General features: G+C 49.6%; 8 protein-coding genes across 8 annotated transcripts; 3 read left to right on the forward strand and 5 right to left on the reverse strand.

Annotated features, from left to right (window-relative positions):
* Window positions 1–373: 373 nt before the first annotated feature.
* Window positions 374–3312, reverse strand: N7508_000707 (putative pH signal transduction protein PalA; the record flags this gene model as incomplete). The annotated part of the gene is made up of 7 exons (XM_058458792.1): window positions 374–776; window positions 837–1239; window positions 1290–1864; window positions 1926–2820; window positions 2879–2933; window positions 2999–3236; window positions 3305–3312. 7 exons carry the CDS (start codon window positions 3310–3312, stop codon window positions 374–376), a joined length of 2577 nt encoding a protein of 858 aa, XP_058325014.1.
* Window positions 3313–3649: 337 nt separating this feature from the next.
* N7508_000708 (putative mitochondrial carrier protein) lies at window positions 3650–4990 on the reverse strand (the record flags this gene model as incomplete). The annotated part of the gene is made up of 6 exons (XM_058458793.1): window positions 3650–3856; window positions 3909–4246; window positions 4298–4516; window positions 4570–4643; window positions 4697–4731; window positions 4808–4990. The coding sequence occupies 6 exons, from the start codon at window positions 4988–4990 to the stop codon at window positions 3650–3652; spliced, it is 1056 nt and encodes a 351-aa protein (XP_058325015.1).
* Window positions 4991–5203: 213 nt separating this feature from the next.
* On the reverse strand, window positions 5204–5571 carry N7508_000709 (uncharacterized protein; the record flags this gene model as incomplete). Its single annotated transcript, XM_058458794.1, has 2 exons — window positions 5204–5422; window positions 5527–5571. The coding sequence occupies 2 exons, from the start codon at window positions 5569–5571 to the stop codon at window positions 5204–5206; spliced, it is 264 nt and encodes an 87-aa protein (XP_058325016.1).
* A 1227-nt stretch (window positions 5572–6798) lies between these two features.
* Window positions 6799–8247, forward strand: N7508_000710 (putative sterol carrier protein; the record flags this gene model as incomplete). The annotated part of the gene is made up of 2 exons (XM_058458795.1): window positions 6799–7292; window positions 7356–8247. The coding sequence occupies 2 exons, from the start codon at window positions 6799–6801 to the stop codon at window positions 8245–8247; spliced, it is 1386 nt and encodes a 461-aa protein (XP_058325017.1).
* Window positions 8248–8400: 153 nt separating this feature from the next.
* Window positions 8401–9549, reverse strand: N7508_000711 (DUF3431 domain-containing protein; the record flags this gene model as incomplete). The annotated part of the gene is made up of 1 exon (XM_058458796.1): window positions 8401–9549. The coding sequence occupies one exon, from the start codon at window positions 9547–9549 to the stop codon at window positions 8401–8403; it is 1149 nt and encodes a 382-aa protein (XP_058325018.1).
* Window positions 9550–11852: 2303 nt separating this feature from the next.
* On the forward strand, window positions 11853–12370 carry N7508_000712 (uncharacterized protein; the record flags this gene model as incomplete). The annotated part of the gene is made up of 2 exons (XM_058458797.1): window positions 11853–11987; window positions 12047–12370. The coding sequence occupies 2 exons, from the start codon at window positions 11853–11855 to the stop codon at window positions 12368–12370; spliced, it is 459 nt and encodes a 152-aa protein (XP_058325019.1).
* A 343-nt stretch (window positions 12371–12713) lies between these two features.
* On the reverse strand, window positions 12714–13337 carry N7508_000713 (uncharacterized protein; the record flags this gene model as incomplete). The annotated part of the gene is made up of 4 exons (XM_058458798.1): window positions 12714–12820; window positions 12871–12940; window positions 13011–13190; window positions 13239–13337. The coding sequence occupies 4 exons, from the start codon at window positions 13335–13337 to the stop codon at window positions 12714–12716; spliced, it is 456 nt and encodes a 151-aa protein (XP_058325020.1).
* A 174-nt stretch (window positions 13338–13511) lies between these two features.
* Window positions 13512–14978, forward strand: N7508_000714 (RNA-binding protein; the record flags this gene model as incomplete). Its single annotated transcript, XM_058458799.1, has 3 exons — window positions 13512–13545; window positions 13605–14238; window positions 14291–14978. The coding sequence occupies 3 exons, from the start codon at window positions 13512–13514 to the stop codon at window positions 14976–14978; spliced, it is 1356 nt and encodes a 451-aa protein (XP_058325021.1).
* Window positions 14979–15610: the final 632 nt, after the last annotated feature.

Consider the following 15610-nt stretch of genomic DNA (forward strand, 5'->3'; position numbering starts at 1 on the left):
CTATACATACGTTTGGGGACTACATCACTGTCAAAGGTTACAGGTGCGATGTTCTACACTGGATCTCTCTGTACACGTGACATACTATGATATTTTTGGATATAATGATAATAACGGGTTATGTCCCCGGTAAATGAATGCAATTTTGGCTTTTAATATCTCAATCAGAGACGGCAAACCCCAAGTATGAAGTGTGGTGACAAGCAATTTAATATTTAACCGCAATCATAGGTGCAGAATAGCGAATCTTGCTACCCGTGTATCAAGAAGCAGAGAATAAAGCCCGCGTGTATTCGGCGAAACTCCAAGTATGTGCATATCAAAGACGATCTACAAGTCTTAACAAACATCTGTCTATTCCCATGACGTACACTCAGGAAAAGCGCATTCCCTGACTGGGGTCCCAAGTCCCGGGTTGAGGACCACGAGGCTTTGGAACGGCCTGAGCCGGTGTAGAAACAGGTGCCGGGTCCGGGTTCGCTCCGGGGGGTATAGCAGCAGAGCCGAACCTAATTCCCATCTCAGGTGACCACATGCCTGGCATTCCAGGTGTGGGAACCGGAGGGGGAGCAACGGGTGCGCGGACTGGCTGAGGTGCTGTTAGGGGGGGAGTGGGGTCAACTGGTCGTGCGGTGTGAACAGGTGTTGGATGTTGAGATGGTGGCTGTGACGGGTGAGCAGCTGTATAAGTAGATGGTGCGGGTTGTTGTGGTTGTTGGCGGAGATGGGGTTGGGAGATGTGTAGGGAAGACATTGCGTGGGCATTGGAAATGTCGCTATTGCGGTAGTCAGTATCCAGAAATGGTATGAGGAATTGTGAATGAATGAGGACATACGTTTCCATCTGACTCGCCTCCATGCGGCGCTGGTGGACGAAGGCTTTCCCGTCGTCACGGAAGCGAGCAACAATCTTAGCAAGATCATTATAGAACTTGCGTCCGACATCGAGGTTGGAGATAACTTCCTTGTACTTCAAGTAGCCATTTTCCAGATCTTGAAGAGCAATCTCGCGCTCTTTGGTTGAGGCGTCGCCCATATGAGCACCGGTGAATGCACGATTGGCTTCCCGAACCTGGTCAGAGAGGCTGTCCTGATCTCTGCGCTCCTGTACGAGCATATCGCGGTCCGAGTCAAAGTGCTTGAGTTGCTCTTCAAACAAGTCCTCAAACTGGCTGGCCTGGATAGCCTGCATAGGGAACTCGCGTTCGAGGCGTGCAGTCTGTCTCAGCAATGCAGGGTCTAGAACCTCATTAGTGGGAATTCGCCATGAAAGCAGCAAAAATACATACGAATATCATCGGCTCGTGCCTTATCCTTGAGGGTTTGGATACGCCGCTTCCTCCGGTTCTCCATACGACTGATTTCACTCAAACAGCCCCGTAGACGATTTGACTCGCGCTCAACATGGGGCGGGATAGCAGCTCGTCTGCTACTAGGCACGTATGATTCTAAATCCCTGTTGGTGCCAGTGAGTACGAGGAAGACCGAGTGTGAATCCTGTAGCTTCCGCTGTACAAGATCGTCGCTGCTTTGGGCAGATGTGAAATAGCCGCTGATCTCATTCAAACTCTTATAGAGCTTTGGTGCTGCAGATTCTGAGGTTGGACGAGTCCACCGGTCAGTGCCATACTTCTGGCGAGCTGCAAGATCCTCTGCCTTCTCCACTTTGAGGAGATCAACACCCTCGTTGTAAACTGCTTGATCATTTCCCTTGATCTTGGCTGTATCTTCGATCGAGCGGTGTAAGCGGTTTAGGCCATCTTGCTGGCGCATCTCTTCTGCGTGGGAGACAAGGGTTGGTGGGAGGCCCAGTGGCTTCTCGAGTGCCTGTAGAGAGCCGGGCAAATTCAAGGATGAAAGCAAGCTGTCGATCCATCATTAGCAGAACGTTATTTTGAAATTTTCAGGCCTTCGCGGGTACGCACTCCCGTAATTTATCGGTCATAGATTCTAATTCCCCAATGAGCGTATCGTTGACCAAGCGATCCCTGCGATCAGAGTAAATGCTAGCAGCAATGTGCACTGCATATGGCACCAACTTAGAAAACAGCGGCTGTCCCAGTGGCCCATTATCACCGAGCATAGAAATCGCATCGGTGACTTGCGAGGGAGCCTTGGAAAGAACCATGCTGGCGCGTTCAATGGACTTGAGCTCCGATTTCGGTGGCACAGGGTTGATGTAGATAATATCGTTGTCCTTCTCAGCACGCTTGAGGTCTTCTGCCACACGGCTCTTCAATCCGTTTAGGTCACCAAGAACAGTCCGGTTGATCCACCGCTGCTCCTTCAGACCTTCGTTGACACAGATCAAGCTGTCGCGCAAGCGGGCAACCTCTTCTCCGTACTTGCGCTTCTCCAAACAGTCCAGCGACTGGCGGAACTGAGCCGCTGCCGCAAAGTGATGATGCTTCGCAGTCATATGGTGGATCCAGTCTGTGCTGATGGCATTGGATTTAACAGCAAGATCACCGGCATCGCCGTAGAAATCAGACACCTTGGCTGCTAACTTCGCGATAGAGCTATCCTTGAGTCCATCCTTGACAGCCTTCTGCCAGAAGCACTCCTGGCCCTGGCCTAGCAGAAGCTGTTCTAAACTTTGAAGAGTCATCTCATCCATATCCTCCGGCGGCGATGTGCGAAGGTCGGGAATGATATCAACTCGAAGATGGTTCAATACGCCAGCTGCAGAGCACAGGTAATTGCAAGCCTGCTTGAGTCCATCGGCGGTCGTCCGGTTGGTTGCATAAGCAAGTTGCGAATATAGAGCAGCGAGGTTGAACATGACATTCGCCAATTCAAAGCGGAGGTTATTCTGCGATACTATTCGCTATTCGTCAGTAAACCTATCCGCCTCCCCCGAAGATCCTCGTGAACTTGCCTGGTCGCGCAGCATTGAACCCAAAAGCCGGATACCATGAGAAATCCACCCCGACCTAGAGAATCCCGTCAACCTCAAAGCTCAACCAAAAAGAGAACCACCACGCGAGGGACCGCGCACATCAATCGGGAACTTTCCACCTAGCCATTTCAGCTGTGCTGCGTATGTGATTAATCGGCTGATACCACTGAAATGCGGTTCCTGGACGTTGACAGCTTCAGATCTTAGACGATCAATTATCATAAGATCCTCCGCGAACATATCAGGGCGCTGGTCATATTTGGAAGATATGTACTGCGTGATAGCATCGGAAAGCGAGACGGCGTGTGAGCGACGGAACGGGAGCTGGAGGATGTTGCTAGTATACAATGTAAGCAGATGAAACCAAATCAAGTGCTTTGTAGCTATCTGCCTTGGAGTACTCACGACGCCATTGTCGCTGTTGGCGGGGTTGCGAAAGAAAGACTTCGTTTGTTGACGAGAAGTTTGACCCCACCGGGCAACGGGATGACGTGTTGATGGCCTAAGGCAGAATTCAAATCTATCCGAGCAACGATCGTGCTTTACTTGTTTTACGATCTAGGGCAACACATCGAATTTCAATTGTGATTCGTTTTGCTGTTCAAATATTTGCGCCTTAATGAGATTCCACCTCGTCCATGTATGTACGTGGATAGGAGATCATGACGTCCCCTCCATTGCCTGGGCTGAGGCTCATTCCAGACAGCGCAATCCTAGCCCGGCTGACTCACGATATCTTCACTTGAGCGCTCAGTTTGGCAGCTCGTCGATGCGGCGCTTAAAATACTCCATCAGACTGAGCAGGATCATGTTATTTAGCCCAGTCCGGAGCATGATGATTGAGATTCCCTTGTAGGTACTCGATTTGGCAATGGCTTTTGAAGCCTCGCCAATCTCCTGGCTCTTGCCGAGGAGGACACTTTGAGCGCGGGTCTTGCGCGTGTCAAAAGGATATGTCTGGTGGTCACATGTTAGTACCTTTTGTCAAGGCGGAATTCTGATCACATACACAAACCCAGGGGACAGTGCTGCAAATCACGCCGGCAAGCATTGTTGACCCCAGGTCGTTCTTGTTCCAACCCAGCTGTCTTTCTGCAGTTTGCTTCACGGTGTCGTAAATAGCGAAGTACATTCCGGTGCCAATGGTGTCACGCATCGCATGCAGACGGAATCCGGTATACAGTCCTCGAACTCCATGGCGCTTAACGATCTGCTGAATTGCTGCTATAGTACCCAGGCGAGGCTTGTGACGCAGCGTATGGTCTCGAGCGGCATCTGGAGCCGCCATTGCGCGGTTGGACACCAAAACGGAGGTTTGGACGACATTCTTTGCTAGTTCAAAGGGGCCTTTTTGGTGTTAGCCTATCTTGGTCGTTCACTTGGCCGAAATGAACTTACAGGCAAGAGGAGAAGCGAATAACCCCGAGAACATGCCTGCAGTGGCAAAAGTCATCACTCCAAGCATGTTTGGGGTACTTCCAGGCCGCTTATAGTCCTCAACAGGATTGAAGCCAGTTATGTTCTCAACTAGGTCGGAGATCCTGCCCGTGAATGAATGGTACACGGTGAAATTGACGACGCGCACTGCCGTGACACTTGCCAATGGAGGAAGAGCGCCTATGCGACTGTCAGAGAACCCCAAATTACTACATTGTAAACCGGAAACTCACCAGCGACATAGCCGCGATATCCCTCATTGCGCCAGAGGTAGCGAGCACATTGGAAAACGTTCTTAAAGTCATGACTATATCATCACTTAGTATGATCATTCATTTCCAAGGACGGAGAGAGTCTTACGTTTGCATTCGGGTCTTGATATTTTCAAGGGGAATCTATCCACGAGTTCAGACGAATTAGCATTGGTCCCAACAGGGATCACCAACCCGGTGCTGGCGCAAAAGAACTCACCAGTGATATGGTGGCGCAGATGGTTGAGGCCGCCGAAGAAACCTGGGTCTTGTATTTCTTCAAGAGCCTGTTGCGCGTGGACTCATCAAAGGTCCAAGCATTGGAGCCAGGCATGTTTGCGGTGATTGTTTGTGGTGACGACGAAGGGAATGGTGCGTCGTCAGAGCGCTTGCCAATAGTCATTTCTCTGTGTGGTCCATCGACGCCGAGGGGTAACGATGCAATCAACGGCCAGTACCCCGGAGAGCCTGACTCTTCTGCCGATAGGCTGGGGAACCCAATGGAACGCAAACCGGTCTCTCAAGCTAGAGTAGACCGTTCGGCGTCCCACAATGGTCCATTTAAATGATCCGCCAACACTGTTGTATTTCGACTCTGGCTCGGAGGTCCTACAGACTATGCCACCACACTTGCGGCACGGGTGCTGTTGTTGCGGGTTGTGTTGGGCACGATGCGACGGTAGACTATGGAGCCTGATGCTGGAGTTGACAGATTCGACGGGGCGACGGCACAGGAAGGACTGGTGAAGCACTTTACTTCGAAGTCCTCTGGTCCAAACAGCTGTGATCGTAGTGGGTTCCGACTTCCGCGGTAATTGTGACCGGTAGTGATGATCTGCAAAAGTAAAGTGTCAGTCTCAAAGTATTCATCTCAGACATTCAGCTCTGAACAGTTATACATCAAGCTCACATACCACCGAATGAATAACAAGCACAAACCAATCGCCCAGGCGAGCGAAGAAGTGAAGTTGAGCAAAATGGCATGTGGACCGAGCTTAATTCCCCAAAACGGTTAGGGCCAAATCGGGTGACGTCGTCGTGAACAATTTCTACTCCGTACGGTCTATATGTTCACGCTATGTTCCAACGCTTTTTCTACTAGTTCGGTTCAGAATCACTGAGTCGCTATATTAATTATCGAGTGGTAGAGCGCAGAAACATTGGGAAGAGTGCTACGAGTATCGCCACCTCTACTAACCCCGCTATATGCAAGCCAAACATCAGATGTAGGATATCTGCACGCCACAGGAGAACTAACATAAGCCAAAGACATGATCTGGAGAGTCTTAGAGCAAGGAAGACAGTACTCCGGAGAAACGCGGATTTGGAACCAGACTCTATTTACACCCAACAAATATATACCCATGGAATGATGGGATAAAATTTTCAGATTCAAGGCAAAGCGGCTATGATTGGGGAAATGCTGCAGATCGTTTGATCCGGTTTCATATCCTTGGCGAACAATGTTCTAGGTTGTACAATGTTGAGTCTAGGGCAAATGCATGTCATCTTAAGTAGATAACTGGGCAGTGTACAACTTAGGCACCTGCTCCATTGCCTTATGAGTGACTGGAATGCGGGGAGGCAATCTACTTAATCCACTTGCACGCAAAGCTATTTGGCTAGTCCGTTTCCGTACAGGGAAATCTTATCTCTCGTAATATCCAGTGCCTTTCACTGGTTTAGAAATGACTGGTTCTATATAACGCTCATGTAATGGTAAGCTTGAGCTACTCTGTCCAAGGCTAAATGTCATACGCAGGATCAAGACCTAATCCGGCGAAGCTCTCCACGAGGAAGACTTGTGGTGAATTGCTATTCCATGTAACATACTTGGGTCTGGTGAAATTTATGGATGTCAAGACCTTTATGTTGAATTAGCTTTTAATCAGACTGCAAAGCTAGCACATGCATGAGGCTAAGTCCGGGTATAGGCTATTCACGTGAGAAAGTGCGATCGGGGGGAATCCACATGCTACAGTTTATTATATCCAGGAACATGATCTTCAGAGCAAAAAGCCGACTTAACAAACTCCAGATTCCCAGGGTGGAACTGAGTTATGCAGAGTTGTGCCAATGCCAATGCCGGGGTCCTCGGGACCTCGGTCTCTCCCCGCAATTTCACACTTCCCCAACTCTTATTTATACATCTGTCAAGCCCCCTTGATAGCTAACACCCCCATATCCTCCTGAACAAAATCACACTACAAAATGGGTAAAAAGCAAGCAAGCCCTGCCTATGTCCTAGGCGTAGGCATGACCAAGTTCATCAAGCCTCGCGGCAAGGTCGACTATCACGAGCTGGGCTACGAAGCCGGCATCAAGGCCATGCTCGACGCCAAGATCAACTACGACGATGTCGACCAGGGTGTTGCATGCTACGTCTACGGTGATAGCACTTGCGGCCAGCGCGTCTTTTATCAATTCGGTCAGACCAGTATACCTATTTATAACGTCAACAACAACTGCTCGACCGGGTCTACTGGTCTCGCTATGGCTCGCCAGATGGTTTCATACGGTGCTGCGGACTGTGTTCTCGTTGTCGGCTTTGAGAAGATGAACCCCGGTAGCTTGCAGTCGATGTACAACGACCGTGAGAACCCGACGAGTCTGTTTGGAATGATGATGGCTGAGACGCGCGGTGTGACCAATGCGCCCGGCGCAGCGCAGATGTTCGGTAATGCCGGTGTCGAATACAAGGAGAAGTGAGTGGCCGCGATTCCATTATCTATCACATTATACTGGAAAAAAGACTAATGCGTTGAAAGGTACGGAGCTAAGAACGAAGACTTCGCCGAAATCGCCCGCGTTAACCACGAGCACTCCAAGCGCAACCCCTACTCGCAATTCCAGACCGAATACTCCCTCGAGCAAGTGATGAATGCACCCATGATCCACGAGCCCCTGACAAAGCTGCAATGCTGCCCGACCTCCGACGGTGGTGCTGCCGCCGTCGTCGTCTCGCAGGAGTTCCTGGACGCACGCCCCCATCTCAAGGAGCAAGCGATTCAGATCGCGGGTCAAAGTCTCGCTACTGATACCGCCGCTGTCTTCAACCGTAGCTCGATCGACCTGATGGGCTTCGGTATGTCGCGCCAAGCTTGTCGCACTGCTGTAGCCGAGGCTGGTGTCAATGTTAAGGATATCAAGGTCTGTGAGTTGCATGACTGCTTCTCGGCCAACGAGATGATTACTATTGATGCTCTTGAGCTGTGTGAGCCTGGTAAGGCTCACGAGATGGTCCGTAAAGGTGATATCACTTACGGCGGCAAGATGGTTATTAACCCGTCCGGTGGCCTTATCTCCAAGGGTCACCCGCTTGGAGCTACTGGTATCGCTCAGTGTGCTGAGTTGGTCTGGCACCTGCGTGGTTGGGCCAACAACCGTCTTATCGACGGTACTTCCTCTGCTTTGCAGCACAACCTTGGTCTTGGTGGTGCGGTCGTTGTGACTGTGTACAAGCGTGCCGACGGCAAGGTTGCTGCTGCTGTGCCATCTGATGTCGTTGGCAAGCTCAATGGTCTTGGATATAACCCGGCTGTGGAAGCCAAGGGCTTCACAGCTGAGCAGGCCAAATCTGTGGTGAGCAAGAATTATAACTCCGAGTATAACCTGTCTGCTTCGCAAGATACCGAGGAACGGGTTCTTGCCAGATTCTAGATATTTGATAGCGTCGCTGGAGCTACAATTTGCACATAACACCAGTTCTGAAATGACATGATATCCAATTCTTTTATATGCAACCCAATAACTGTCGAATCTATCCAATACAATCCAATATATATACAACTCCCGGAACCCCAACCCAAGCCACTATGAATGCGTCTCTGCCCAACCCGCCGGCAACTTGTAATTATGAGGTACGCGGTACTGCCCACTACAACTGGCAGGACCACGACACTTCAAAGAACACCTCCCATAAAGGCGACAATAACACTCCTCGGCAGAAGGACAAGCAAACCGATTAAGCTTCATCAAATCAACGCCCCCATCCTCCTCAAACGGCGCAAACAAAATATGCCACAAATAAGACAAAACCCGCCCAGCAATAAGATCATCCCCAGGCGCCGCCTTCTCATCAACACTCATCCGCCTCGCAACCCCATCATCACTCCCATCAAGCAACCACTGCCGAAGCGCAACATACTCCTCCAGAGTATGCTGCCACACCCGCTCGCGCGATACAACAATCTGCGCACAACACTGGGCGCGCACGGCATCATTCCGCCCAAGATGCAAATGCACCTGCTGCTCAATGCGAGATGAAAGCGCCTCATCAAAATCCCCACCAAAGATATGAGCCAACGCCTTCGGCAGCGCCATATCTGATGCAGCACGCGGACTCCACGGCGCAACGGCACTCTGCAATCTCATCTCGAGACTACCCTGTGCGGGGACAGACGAAGGACACGTCCCGGTACTCCAGTCACAACGCATATTGTGATACCCCGCTGGCTGGAGCGCGCGTCGGACATCCAAAGCCGCGAGCAGCGCGGCATTATCATAGTCCGGTGCGTCATTGTGCCAGGCCCAACGGGAGCCGTGGACGAAGACTGCGCCTGCAGACGGGATATCATCGTAGTTGTCGATGATGAAGGTTAAGTAGGTCATTGCTTCATGGCCGCGGTTTGCGGGGACTTGGAGTAAGTTGCTTTCTTTGTCGGTAGGGGCGTCGACATTGTATATGCATACATGATACTTTGCCCGCAGGTTCTCCAGCCAGGACGGATTGCCGTCTGCTGCTGTGCGCGCGACTATCAAGGCTGGTTTCGTGCTTCCTGCTAGGCCTGGGCAGATGCCTCTTCGCTCAGGGATGATGGCTGAGGTTGTTTTGTAGCGGATTTTGGTCCATGCGAAAATTTTCTCTTGGGTTCTTTGTGGGCGGTTGAGGTATAGGATGAAGAAGAGGATGCAGAGGAAGATCATTAATTGAGATATAGCCCTTTGTAGTTTTTTGTGCATTTTTGGCGGACTTTATATATGCATTTATGGTTCGGCTTGGGCTTAAGCTTTTCTCGTTCGCCGGAGCAGGCGGACTTAGGTTTTTCTGCCTCGGGCTTTTGATCTACATTTGCCCCTGAGCTGGAAATTGGGCCCATTCATTTCGTGGAACTTTATTTTCATGTTTAACTTTCTATCCACTGGGATTTTGATATAAAAATCACATTTCATGGTTTGATGGGCACAACCAATCTACACCGAGGGACCAAGTTAGTGCTTACCGTATATTGAAGCTATTTATCTTCGATACAATTCTTCTAAACATATGAGAAGCTGCCAAATATAGCTCCAGCTACGATATTAATATGTTGAATATAGATTGGAGTGTTTATAATATGCTTTGGATGTTTACAGCCCGAAAAATTGTATTGAATTTTCAAACTGTTATCTGAAGTATATATTTCCGTGCACGCAGATGAAGCCGCAATCAAATCCCAGATCTCAATTGACACCACCAATGACTTGAGTGCATGAGTTCATATCATAATAAATAGATCCAAGTCATTCTATCTGCGATGGAACGATAATTTCCAGGTCTAAGATAATGGGAATATTGTGATGGAATGTCCACGGTCGATAAAACTTTGGCCAGTTCTTGACCTATTGAAACCAGAATGCTTTATGATAAGCTACCTACACATGGAAAATATATATAACCTCGATTTCAAGACAAATATCAAAGAAAACGAGCTTCTTTTCCCATACATGGTCACGTGCGACAGCTGACATAACCCGCGCTAGCCGCCAAATAAAATTTGCGCACCGCTTCCCTCAGATCTTCTCTTCTTCAACTTCATAACATATTACGGTCTCCAACACACTCTTGTCGATGGAATATTCTCACTCCATCTACAAATTTTAGTTAGGGACCCAGACCGAAGAATGCTCGTTCTAATCCCGCCCCCTGACGTTCAGCCAGAGGGAGTCGGGTTCGCTTTTGAGCCAACATCCTCATGTCCAGGAATCTTGTTTTGATTGGAATTTGCCGATTTGTCACGCAGATCGGACTTTTGTCTTTGATACCCTCGGCGCTTTGGATGGAATTGTTTATCAGGAATACTGAAACGTTTGATGTTAGGTTTCAGCCCTGTACACTTTCAGCAAATCATTGCGAATCCCGGTTGATCATTCCTACAGACAGGAGATCAGCCCTACCTTGTACCCCACTAACTCACAGCTTAGCTAGATCCGTAGACACATGTTGGCATTTTCGAAGTCTTGTTCGTCATTCCTATGATATTCGAGGTCAAAAAAATGCCAAAATTGAGACCTCACAGTTGAACAAATGTTCTTCTGGAGCCTCCCTCGTGTTGCGTCCGCTCCCTACAGATGGGGCTGTGCGTGTCAAAAAGAAGGAGATACATTCCTGTAAATAATCATAGTTCATGAATTGTTTCGAACAGCTTAACGGCTACTTCGAAACACCTGATGTCGGAGAAATCACGGAAGAATGCTCCGTGTTTATGGAATGTGCAAGGTGACGATACCTTAGTATCCCTGCCAGGGATCGACAGCCCTGCGTACTATTCACAAGTTGGGTCATCCCTCGGGTCTTGTGTTCCTGCTTGTGATTAGCAGCACGAGGAACAACCATGAGATGGACAATAGATATTGACTCAAGTCTTGCCGTTCGTCCATGTATACCTTCTCCCGACGACGCATGAATATGTCTCCAATGCAACTTTCCACAAAGTGTGATAGATTGGAATGCTTACAGTCCTTGTTGTTGTTGCAGCATAGAGCTGATTACTTGGACTCGCTTCTCTCTTAACAACCCATCCCTTGATTGAAATCCCGGCGATCCTTAACTGAACGGGTGGTTCTTTCAGATTGTCGCAGGTTTTAACCATACCAGCTCCGAGCGTGGACGAGTCAGAGCCTTTTGTGGCGCAATACGAGCATTGAGCATGATTTGAGGGCCTATAGAACCAATGCAGTATCAAAATATTTGTTTATTCCCGATATAGATTGGATACAACGCGAAGACGCAAGATAACGCGCTACACGCCTCGCAAGAGACCCTTCGGAAATTCATCCGAGCCCCCTTGGCCTCTCATTCCCTTCAACCTGTCCGAGGGGCTAGATATAAATTCCACATAACTCCCCGCAGGCCAGAGGGTTTGTTTCTCCCTCCAGTCCACGTCCACCCACCAGCTGAAATCACTCTTTCACCATCTATTTGCTCTTCCACTCGCTTGGGCACACTTTCTGAACATACATATTTCTTCCCGTAATTCAATCGTTCAATATACCCGAAGTTCAAAATGGCCCGTCTCAGCGTCTCTCTCCTCACTGTTCTGTGCGTCCTAGCGGCATTGGCCCTTTCTATGCCCGTCAAGCGCGATGAGCAGGCACCTAGCCACGGTTTCACTCTTGAAAGCACTCTTGATCAATTGAAGGTACGATCATGATTGGCTCGACAATGTAAATACATTATCAACTAACAAATTCTGTGCAGAGCGCTACCAAGCTTATGGACGGTCTTGATAACAAAGACAGCAACGACAAGGAGAATCAGACTGAGCATGCTCCTGCAGAAAGCGACAGTGACAACGAAGCTCCCGCTAAGGAGCAGAAGAAGGAGGCCTCCCCACCGATTGATGACTCAAGCTCCGATGAGTCCAAGTCGGAGGACAAGCCTACCTCTACCAAGAAGTTGTCCTCTGGTACCTTCGTTACTCCCACTGCTACCAACACCCACCACCCTACCTCCGTGCCCAACGCTCTTGGCAAGCTTCCCCTCGTTGGTGGTCTCCTCGGTGGTGCTGGAGGTGGTCTTTAAACAGTTCAGTCTGGATAAACTCGATAAATAAGAGAATCGGCGTCTCTGCTGTTTCCAATGCCCCGATGAATCAAGTCATATATGGTGGATACTAGCTGAAGTGGTTTGATTTTCGTTTCATATTTTGTTTCACGCTATTGACAGTGGATGTATCTCGTGGAATGTTCATGATACTGTAGGCAAATGGTATGATGGTTGTGTTTTAGCATTAATTTGCAGTGATTATTTCCATTGTTAGCTGGCAAGTTTGTCTGGGTATTCGCTGATTATGTGTTGATGATAATGATAAGTCTTTCCAAGAGAACTTTGTCGGAAAAAAATGTCGCAGCACTGCCCAAGCTGTTCATGAACTTTTCTCACGGGTTGCTTTCTGTTGGCCTTCGTAGACGCCTGTATAGTATCCAGCGTAATACCAGGACATCATCAGGTTTTTCAACGCTTCATCTTGAACTATATGTTAAATTAGCCCGATATTAACACGTCATGGGCTTAAAACATACCATTAGCCATGGCTGGATGAGGCATCGGTGGAGCGGTTGTAGAAACTTCAGGACCGGGACCATTCGAAGGCTGAGAAGGCTGAAACTGAACTATCAGTAGGTGATACATATGTAATCGTGATTCTGGACTGGCACCATACCTGGGCAGGCTCATCGATGTTCATCGACGTGTTCTCGTTATCGGGAATAGCATCAGTCTCCGCGACATCGACATCGACTTCCTCCTCGATAATTTCATCCTCAACAACAAGGCCAGACTCCTCTGCCTCTCTCAACACATCTTCAACATTTTCACCTTTGGCGTGGATGCTGTGATAGAGCTGCCATCAAGTTAGATGGGATCACGTGATGACGAAGAAGACGCTAACCTGGTATTCCTCAACAGCATCATCCCAGGACTGAAGTAGAGCAGAGTCATCCCAGATCTCTTCCTGTGTCAGTGGCTTGGCCTTCTTATTCTTCCCCATTTTCGCAGCCCATTCCTGTGCGTAAGAAGGGTTGCAGCAGGTAAACACTACGCGCCGATATGTGATTTGGTAGGCCGGGTTCACCGCCTTCCAAGCAAATCAGAGAAAAAAAAAAGTTTCCCGCAAAAGATCGAGAAGCGTCCAGTCTCCAATTCGACACAACACAACATCAAAATGGCCCCTGATAAGAGTGAAAAGAAGCGCAAGGGTATGTGAATACCCAATTATCTCTTGGAATCTGTTTTGACCTTACTAACGCTGTTACAGCCGCGCCTGTCGCCGCCGATTCGCCCGCCAAAAAAACCAAGAAGGTTGAGGCCAAGGCCGCCCAAAACCCCAAGGACATTGTTCCCAAGTCTATTTCCAAGAAGAAGGAGTCTACAAAGCCCAAGGCTGACAAGGCCGCTGCCTCTCCTAAGACCAAGACCCAGCCTACCCGTGAGGTCAAGCCTCGCAAGCGCGCTGCTGATTTCCTGACCGACGAGGAGGTCGAAGCCCCTGCTCCCGCCAAGGCTGACAAGAAGGCCGAGAAGAAGCCTGCCAACAAGAAGTCCAAGAAGGAAGAGACCGAGGCCGCGCCTACCCCCAAGAAGGCCGCTGCTAAGAAGGCCGCCCCCAAGAGCAAGAAGTCCGAGCCCGTCGTCGAGTCCGAAGAGGAGGATGAGGAAATGGTCTCCGCCGCCGAGGAGAGCGAGGCTGAGGATGATGCCGATGATGACCAGACCGCCGCCCTGATTAAGGGCTTCGAGAGCAGTGATGATGAGGGCGAGTCCGGTGATGAGGGTTACAAAGAAGGCCAGCCCATCCCCCAGATTCCAGACTCCAAGAAGGCCCAGCGCAAGCTGGCCAAGCAGCAGAAGGCCAACGGTGTTCCTGAGGAGCCTGGCACTGTCTACATTGGGTAAGCCTTCATCTTTATCTTTGATTTATACCAATATCTGACATATATTCAGACGCATTCCTCACGGTTTCTACGAGCACCAGATGAAGGCCTACTTCTCTCAATTTGGTGAAATTACCCGTCTCCGTCTTTCTCGCAACCGTCTCACCGGCCGCTCCAAGCACTACGCCTTCATTGAATTCTCCTCGACCACCGTCGCCAAGATCGTCGCTGACACCATGGACAACTACCTCATGTACGGCCACATCGTCAAGTGCAAATTCGTCCCCAAAGAGCAGCTCCACCCCGAGATCTGGAAGGGCGCCAACCGTCGCTTCAAGGTGACCCCATGGAACCGCATCGAGAAGAAGCGCCTTGAGAAGGGCAAGACCCGTGACCAGTGGATCAAGCGTGTCGAGTCCGAGCAGAAGAAGAGACAGGCCAAGGCTGATAAGCTCAAGGCTATCGGTTACGCGATTGACCTCCCCCAGTTGAAGAGCGTTGACGAGGTCCCCGTGCAGGAGGCCCCCAAGGCTGTTGAGGGTGCCGAGGCCGAGACTGAGGCTGCTGAGAAGACCGTCGAGGAGCCTGCCAAGGTTATTGAGGCTCCTGTCCCCACTGAAGATACCCCTAAGAAGACCAAGAAGGGCAAGAAGGCTGAGGAGGCCCCCAAGGAGGTTGCTGCAGAGTCACCTGCTGCTAAGTCACCTGCTACCAAGGCCAAGAAGGTCAAGAAGGTCACCAAGAAGACCAAGGCGTAAACGGGATCATGTAAAAATTGTTTGTAATTCATTCATATAGCCTTTCTCAATGCATTCTTATTTTCAGACTTTTTGCAGTAACGGAATTGGGCAGGAAGTAGATAACGGGGTGATAACAGCACTGAATCAAGGAAGTGCCATCCTAAGTACTCAAACAAAGAAATCAATTATTACCCGAGAAGAACTCGAGCTCAATCTCAAAAAGCTGAAATTGTTTTACTTCTCTGTGAGGTTAGTCCCAACCAGGCTAGCGCCATCACCTGACCAACCGCAGAATAAAAACCCACCAAGAAAACTCGTCCTCTTCCTCCTCCCAACTCCTCGCTCAAAGAATCGCATTCAAAGCTCACACACAAAAGGAATTTACTCCTTTTATCTCTTGCTTTGGGAGAAAGTCCCCGGACACCCTGCGCTTTGGTTCCGCCAAAGTTCCAAGCCAGGCACTGCGGAAACGCGCCGCCATAGAAGCAATTCGATAGCGGCTGACTGCCCTATTCCCTCCCAGCACTTCGCACCACCCGACGGTTACATGTAACAATGTCTCTGGAAACAATGGGGTGTGTGTTTGGTGTTGGAGAGGGGAAGGATTTAGTTCCTTGTATTGGGTTGCCTTTCGTCATGTTCGGATAGTC

This window comes from Penicillium antarcticum, assembly GCF_028974205.1.
Source record: "Penicillium antarcticum strain IBT 31339 chromosome Unknown utg000001l_segment0_segment0, whole genome shotgun sequence".
Classification (NCBI taxonomy): Eukaryota; Fungi; Ascomycota; class Eurotiomycetes; order Eurotiales; family Aspergillaceae; genus Penicillium; species Penicillium antarcticum.